The sequence below is a fragment of the Blennius ocellaris genome (assembly GCF_963422515.1).
Source record: "Blennius ocellaris genome assembly, chromosome: 15".
Classification (NCBI taxonomy): domain Eukaryota; kingdom Metazoa; phylum Chordata; class Actinopteri; order Blenniiformes; family Blenniidae; genus Blennius; species Blennius ocellaris.
The window spans coordinates 19,081,494-19,090,202 of NC_137664.1; the positions used below are offsets into that span (position 1 = coordinate 19,081,494).

Genomic DNA, 8,709 nt, shown 5'->3' on the forward strand with positions numbered 1-8,709 from the left:
GATCAATGTTTAGTGCGGATCGCCGTGTGTAGCGGTGATCTCCTCCCCCCCACCGCGGAGCCTCGCGCTGCCCCACGGTCAGTCGGTCTCCAGGCGGAGGTGACGCCCGGTTCCGCCGTCGGTTCGGTCGCACGTGAGCGAAGGGGCGGAAGACGGCGGAGCCTCCCTCCCACCCTGTCGGCCTTCCGGAGGGGGCTGAAGGTGACTCTCCTCTCTCGGCTGGGATGCTGCGGCTGCTCCTGGGGCTCCTCTCCGCCCGACAGCCCGCCTGCTCCCGCCGCCGCTCCCACGGACCCGCCGCCGCGCGCCCTCCGGGGGGCTTCCGCACGCTCCGGGGCGCAGGACGCAGTGGATAAGGCGGAACCGGAGGAACCGAAGGAGGAGGAGGAGCAGGAGGAGGAGGACCGTCTCGTCTGGGCTCCGGTGCATCGCTGTGCATGCATGTGTTCTGCACCGTACGGGCGGAAAAAGCGCCCCAGGTCCGCAGGGAGCATCTTCCCCCTCAGTAAGGCGGCGTACACGGAGCCCGAGCGGCGGGAGAGCTCGGAGGGCGCCGTGGACGGCAGCAGGATGGTGGGTATACCGACTCCGGCTTCTTCCCTGCGCCAACATTCGAAAGTGTTTACCGACACGGCCACCGGCGGCAGGTGCGGCAAAACAGACGCGTCTGTTTTGCCGACGTCCGGTGGCGGTGAGCTTCAAGGTGACACGGTGACGTTTTTTGCTTTTTTTTTTTTTTTTTTTATTTCATCGGTGTTCTTCCCCCAAAACAGACCGTGCAGGAATTCAACACCCTGGTGGCGCTGTACCGGGAGCAGGTCATCTCCGTGGGGGAGATCTCCGCCGACTGCCCGGCTCTGCGCGCTCAGATGCAGCACACGCGCTCCAAAGGATGCTCCATGGCGCGGGCCGCGCACCAGGACCTGGCCAACATCTCTCTCTCAGGGTAGGAGGAGGGGGGGGGGGGGGGGGGGGGGTGGAAAGAGTGGAAGAAAAGAAGGAGGGGATGGAATAAGGGAGGAGATGAAGGAAGGGGGTGATGGAACTTTGGAAGGATGGGGGAGGAGGGAGGAGGGAGGGATGAAAGGGGTGGAAGAGAGGGATGAAAGAAGGAAAGGGTTGAAGGATATGATGGAAAGAAGGAGAAATGGACAGACAAATGAAGGGAGGGGAAAAAGAAGAAGAGCCTACACAGGACAGGTCACCAGAAAATGGAGTAGAATATAAAATACTTTATGAATCCCTGAGGGAAGTTGTTTGTAGTGTTGCTCCAATAGGTTTTCCAAATATCAATAACACGGAATGAACACAAGTAAACAGGCGATATTGAACATGAATAGATACAGGACTGAAGGGTGTGAGAATAGAACATGAAACACAACATTTACGCCGGAATTACGGAGGAAGAAGAAGAAGAAGGATCTCTGTCTGGTGGTTGTCGTCTGAACCACGATTCCACTCCTCTTTTCTTATTCATCCTTTGACATTACTGTCAACACAAAGGTTCCAGCGCCCCGGCACATTCCCTCTCAAGGTTCTCAGTGAGGGAACCCTGAGCCTCGGTTCAGTCCTCCGTGACCTCTGACCCCCGCTCTGATCACCAATCACTTCCACTCCGTTATCCAGCGTCCAACAGTCCATTGTGACGGAATTCAAATGCTGCTTTATTGACAGTATAGCGTCTAAATCTACAGCTTTATAAAAGTCATGCCTACGATTGCGCGTGTGTTGATTGTGCTTTAATTTCTATTCACCATATATTCATTCGGACTCTTCCACATTTTAACTCCACAATCAGAAATGATCATGTCTTGTGGGGGTTTTTTTGTTTGTTTGTTTCCACAGCCTGCTAATGTCTGGGTTCATTATCACTGGTCAAGTTGAAGTGTAGGAACAAGATGGTGGTTTACCAGGAAGAGCCTCAGACGTTTCATTTCCTCTCGCAGTTTATTGCCCGGCGACAAAAACCTGTGATTTATTCATCAGCTCACACTCTCCACGCCGCCGTTGATGGACAAACGCTGACAGTTTGTGGTGGTGTGAGGACTGGAGCGGCGCGTCTGCTCCACCGCTCTGCTCTGTCCTCGCCAACGTCGCAGCGGCATTAACACGCAGTCCTTCCTCCCCCTCTCCCTCCTCTCCCTCTCCCTCCTCCTCCTCTCCCTCTCCCTCCTCCTCCTCTCCCTCTCCCTCCTCTTCCTCTGCCTCCTCTTCCTCGTCGCCGCAGCCCGGAGGACGGAGAGATCCACCCGGAGATCTGTCGCCTCTTCATCCAGCTGCAGTGCTGCCTGGAGATGTTCGTCACCGAGATGCTCAAGTCCATGTGTCTGCTGGGAGTGCTGCAGCTGCACCGCAAACGTACCGGCAACACAACACCACCACGCTGCTACACCACGCTGCTACACCGTACTGCTACACTGTACTGCTACACCGTACTGCTACACCACGCTGCTACACTGTACTGCTATACCGTGCTGCTACACCATACTACTACACAGTACTGCTACACTATACTGCTACACCATGCTGCTGCACCGTGCTGCTACACCGCACTGCTACACCATACTACAACAACACAATACTACTACACCATGCTGCTACAACACAATACTATTACACTATACTGCTACACCGTGCTGCTACACCGTGCTGCTACACCATACTACAACAACACAATACTACTACACCATGCTGCTACAACACAATACTATTACACTATACTGCTACTCCGTACTGCTACACCGTACTACTACACCGTACTGCTACACCGCACTGCTACACCATACTACAACAACACAATACTACTACACCATGCTGCTACAACACAATACTACTACACCGTACTGCTACACCGTACTGCTACACTATACTGCAACAACACAATACTACTACACTATACTGCTACACCGCACTGCTACGCCATACTACAACAACACAATACTACTACACCATGCTGCTAAAACACAATACTACTACACTATACTGCTACACCGCACTGCTACGCCATACTACAACAACACAATACTACTACACCATGCTGCTAAAACACAATACTACTACATCATACTGCTACACCATACTGCAACACTGTACTGCTACACCGCAATACTACTGCACTATACTGCAACAACACAATACTACTTCAACTGCATACTACAACAGCACCATACTACAACAGCACCATACTACTACAACACCATACTACAATAACATCATACTACTACACAATACTACAACAACACAGTACTACTACAACACAATACTACAGCAACATAAAAAGCCCTGTCAAGCTTTCATAGAGATTGCTGAAAATAAAAGTAGAATAGTTCAGGTAAAATAATATGTTGCCTAATGTTTTAAACGTAGCAGCATTCAGGGTCTGTTATGAAACCAAAGGACACATTTTTGTTTTTCCAGCTTTCTTTTTACTTGTAAGTCAAATATTGATTATGTAATGCCTTTTCAGCTGCACCCACAAGTATAAAACTACACAAGCATGAGGGAAAATGTGCTTTTCTAAGCCAGTTACCAGTTATAACTTTTCTAAAAGTTGTAACAATTATTGTAAACAATAATTTTTTGGTTATACTCTCACATAACACCTGTTTGGATACAGGTGCTGGTGAAATAACTCTAAATTGGATCCGATGTCAGGTTTTAACACCAGGAATTAACCGTGGTCTTGTTGCTCACTAATATTATTTCCTTCCCTATAGATTAGAATAGAATCAAAAATAAATGAATTAATTAATATCGACCCCTCCGTCGGAGATTCTTGCTGTAGTGGCACACATATTCCAGCAGGGGGCAGCAGAGAGGTTTATGCACTGGTAAGATAAGCTCGTTATTGTGTTCTTAATTCATAAAGCATTCAGTTTATCGACACAGACACACACATTTTGGATTCAGAGATAATTGTTTTTAATATGAGAAAGATTTTTAAATTAACGTTTGTGACAGTATTCACATCAATTCACAAAATTGGCCTTTTCACACCCGTCCCTGCTTAAACTGCCAGCCACCCCCGGCTTTCTAGAAGTGGGTTGGAAGTACCTGAGGAGTGTTTTTTTCCCCCCCCTGTCCTCCGTCCTGCAGGGACGGACTCGGAGCCCAGGGTGGACTTCCGCCTGGACGAGAGCTCCGACGTGCCCATCCTGGAGGAGCGCTCCTCGTCTCCCACCGACTTCCCTCAGGAGCAGTGGCTGGTGGGGACGGACATTGAGAACATCGAGAGGTGCGCTCCCGGCCTCGCCGTCGTCCGTCGCGGGTTGCCACCGCCAAACTCCTGACTCCTGACTCCCGGTGTGGCTCTTCTGTTCACAGGGACATGCGAGAGATGAGGAACCTCCTCAGCAAACTCAGGGAGACGATGCCACTTCCGCTGAAGAATCAAGGTGTGGAACACGAGCGGCGGAGAATTAAATACATTATGAATACTGTATTTCATGTATAAGATACTTTATATACTCTGAGCTCACAGCTTTAATTTCAGTCTTTATTGCACTTGAAATAAAGATAGAAATGTTTGTTTTACTCAAATAATTAGGAGTTTTACTATCTAATACAGGGGTGTCAAACATAAGGCCCACAAGAGGCTCCAATCCCTTCACAAAAACACCAAGAAAATTGTAAATATTGCAAAGAAAACATGGATTTTTAAACCTATTCCCTAAGAGTAGTGACACAACACTGACGCCTGAGCTGAGATACAAGCGATGCGGTCATGAACGCCACAAAATGTTAACACTTATAGATGTTTTGCAATATTTCACTGTATATATTTTTTTTATTAAAATTGGCTTCATTGTTGTGATTGTAGATATTTTCAGCTGCAATTGTTTAATTTTGTGGAAAATATTGACATTTTCACCACATATACTCTGCGCCACATCAAAAGGAAGTTTAAAGGTTATTATGTGACTCTTTTCCCAGTCGGGATGAAATCAGACTGTTGTTTTCCTTTGTTCCGATGAGGAAAATGCGGCACATTTTCATCTGCCGTTGTTTGTTTGTTGCAGACGACAGCAGCCTGTTGAATCTGACCCCGCACCCGCTGATCCGACAGAGGAAGAGACGCTTCCCCGGACTCTGCTGCATGGTGTCCGGCTGAGCGTCCACGCACACGGGGGAGAGGGACGCTTCCAGTCAGTGGTGTGCATTTCTTTAGAAATAACACTGTTTTCATTGCATTACTTGCATTTAAAAAGAAAAAAAAATCAATATCTGCAATTGTAATCTTCTAGTATCAGATCGAAGCCCACTCTCATTCAGATATTTAGTCAAAGCCGTCACGCTCTGCCTGTTCGGGACGTTGATAGGAGGTGAAGGGATGCAGTCGTGAGGGATTTCATAAAAGCAGTGGTTCCCAAACCCCCCCCCCCCACCCCCACCCCCATAGCCATTTATGTGATTTATTTGATTTTTTTCCAACAAATCAAAATTTACCTGCAGCCGCAAAACATTTTCTCCTCAGTTCGGTTTTCCAATTTCTCCTCATTTACGTTGTTTGCCTTATTTTTCGAAAGTCCTTTTTAGGACGAGAGCTAAAAGTCCCCTTGGAAAAAAAACGACAATAAAACAACATATTTATTCACGTGTAATTGTCTCAAAATCTTCCGAAATTCGGACTGACGGTGAGGACGTGGTTACAAAGCTTTGAGTTTTGTGTGGTCAAATGTCTTTGGCCACGTTTGCTGCTGGGGTTTTTTTTTTTTTTTTATATATATTTTACACCATCTAAACAATCGTAAAATGTGGACAAATTCATAGGAAACTATCCGCGCAATATATGCAAATTCCTTATTTATAGGTCAATACCAGTTTAATGGTGCGATCCAGTGATGTCATCACTGGATCCAACCCCCCCCCCCAGTGTGTCCTGAACCCCAGGATGGGAACCACTGTAGGAGCCGGTAGACCAGAGCTGCAGGCAGTAGGAGACAAAAAAAAGCAAAGAAAGACATATAATGCTTACTGTTGTATCACATGGTAGAGTCACACAGCTCGGTTTCTTATTGAGACTTACTTTTCCACTCGCAGCCATTTCTCTCTGTTCGTATTCGAGGAAAGCTAATAAATGTACATATTCAGGCTATGCACAGGTTAAAAAAAAAAAAAATGTCAGTCTCACATCGTGCTCGTGTGGCGCCTCCGTGTTTGAATGTGTTCCTTCAGTGGAGGCCGAGTCCGTGTCGAACCAAGCAGCAGTCCGTCCACAGTATTATGGTGCAAAACACACAAACTGGCTCCCACAATAACAACGTCTGTCCGACTGTAAAGAAGAAGAGGAGCTAGAATATAATCAGCAGTGTAAAATAAACTCCACGCCGTGACGAAGCGTAGAAGCCGCGTCAGAGCTTCAAGCAGGACTTCGTCTCTTAGACGTCTGCAGCCTTTCTGTTCCGTCGGTGTCACTCAGTTCATCGTCACTTCTGGTGGAAGATGAGGATTTACAGGAGGTTTGAGCTCTTGTCTCATCATTTTCAACACTTTACAGTCACCTCCAAGACAATTATCAAGATCCCCAGAGGATGAATGATGGGAATAATGATAACTGGAAAAATCCAACTTTTTCATTATGATGCACAAATAATCCTTTCAAATCTGACGTGAAAAAAATGATATGAAATACATTTGTGTGTGACGCCGGATTATAAACCTCTTAACTTTCATTTGCATCATATTTATGATCATTTCCGTAAACTTGTTAGATCACAATCAGTCCTGAAAACAACTGCTCATGTTACTTTTGCTGAATTCAGCATTGATATCAAATCAAAATAATCAAAACATTTTATTTGCCTAGAAAACCTCAAATCTATGTATTAATTTACATTTTAAAAAAAGATTCACTTTAGCGGGGCTCCCCAGAGGAGGAACCATTTGACTTGCAGATGACGGTTTCTGCTGATTTCTGTTGCATCAAGCACCCTATGCAATATGAACTGACCATTACAGCTACTGTTCTCCAAAGGATGGCATGTGGTGGATTTATAGATCCAGACATCAGCATATTTATCTGTGAATAACTGCAAATTAATGTCAAATGAATGAACATTCTGAAAATGTCTTGTATATTTCAGTCGTAAGGTGGGGAAAAAAAACTCCAGAAATGACTCTTGAGGCTTTGTTGTGTGAGTTCAAAGGCAGATCAGTTATAAATCGGCGGTGTCAAACCCACAAGCGGTCACATGCAGCCCAGATTCATCTTGAGCCGGACCGGTAAAACAGTGCCATAAATAACCTTTGGATTTCAACTTTACACTTTATTCTTTGTAGAGTAACACGTGACGAAAATGTCTATACTTTTTTGCAAAACCAAACAATTCCAACAACATCGACATAAGGACACCTTTGAATGAAAACCTCTGGTGCAAAATACAGTGAAACATGTGACGAACTTCTACTATAACAACTGCATTTTCGGTTTGCAGTCACCGCATGGCACGTTACAATTTGCCTCCTCACGCCTTGGGCCCCATTGGAGGCTTATGTTTGACACCCCCGTTATGAATTATTCCTCTTTTTAATGCTTGATCCTTTTTCCTCCTTGTCCTCAGAACCTTTGTCGCTCAAATATTTTGACTTTCTCTCATCAAATGACAAATTTCTACGCAATATTTCTCTTTTTTTTTTTTTTTCTTCGCAAATGCTGTTTTTCATTCTGCAATTTTGTGGTGTAACGCACACTGTATCCTCTAGGGGGAGCTCGCATTAGCACTTCTGACATTTGGCTTTAATTTCCCATGGCAAGGGCTTTGCAGACGCCTCACCTCCAGAAACCGTGTAAATTAAAAGAGATACCAAATGGAATCCCACTGACGAGCTTCTCCACGTCGTCGTATTAGAGCCATTCTCCATTGAATGTAAGCGTAACGTGTAAATTAGTGTCCGTGACGTTTTATTTTTTGTCTTTTTTTTTTTTTTTTCCCTTCAACGTGATGTGTGGTAATGTTGTTTCCGCATGTGTATGACTCAGACTAAACATTGTGTAGTTTGTGTGTCCTGCAACGTAGAGAAACAGCTAAACTTATGTACAGCTTAGAACATTTTATAACGTGAATAAAGTTTTATATTCAAATATGATCCTTTTTTTTTGTCTTTTCTTAGAGGAGGGTGGGGTGGTGCAGGAGTTCTGCAATAAATCAATTTGAACTGATGATGCTGATGTAAAAAGCAGGATTGTGGATGAAATTGACACATTGACCCCCTTTTTATAGTCCAAATCTGGTTCAGTCAACATATTTATATATATTTATTTATTTCCACAATGTCACACAAACGATTGTGCATGAATATGTGAATATTGTGGGGGGGGAAACTGGACACTTCAAATGTGTTTAACCTCAGCTGAACGTGACTTTTAGGATTTTCGAAGTTTCACGGTGGAAAGATTACGAAAAGATCTTTATTCAAACCTTTTTTTTTTGCCAGGTAAGTCGGCTGAGAACCGATTCTCATTTTCGATTGGCGGCACACGACGACAAGACGGAGATCAAAAACTCACACAATATCACAAAACAAGACACACACGTTGTAAAACTGGTTTCAAGAGAAAGAGTCCAGTGGTCCTGAGGTGTTTTAACCCTTGGGTGGGTGTACAATTTAGATTCTGTCGATTCATTCCAACATTTATGTATTTCGTATTGACCTTCCGGCGTCGTGGATTTGCTGCGGATTTGTTGGTGGAGCCTCCGCGATGTGAATCTC

The 8,709-nt window shown here is 45.3% G+C and overlaps 1 protein-coding gene across 1 annotated transcript; it reads left to right on the top strand.

The window, feature by feature from the left end:
- Positions 1 to 441: 441 nt before the first annotated feature.
- Positions 442 to 5,138, top strand: LOC308139988 (regulator of G-protein signaling 7-binding protein B-like; the record flags this gene model as incomplete). Its single annotated transcript, XM_080509620.1, has 6 exons — positions 442 to 573; positions 774 to 946; positions 2,228 to 2,358; positions 4,096 to 4,234; positions 4,324 to 4,394; positions 5,019 to 5,138. The coding sequence occupies 6 exons, from the start codon at positions 442 to 444 to the stop codon at positions 5,108 to 5,110; spliced, it is 738 nt and encodes a 245-aa protein (XP_080365746.1). The 3' UTR covers positions 5,111 to 5,138.
- Positions 5,139 to 8,709: the final 3,571 nt, after the last annotated feature.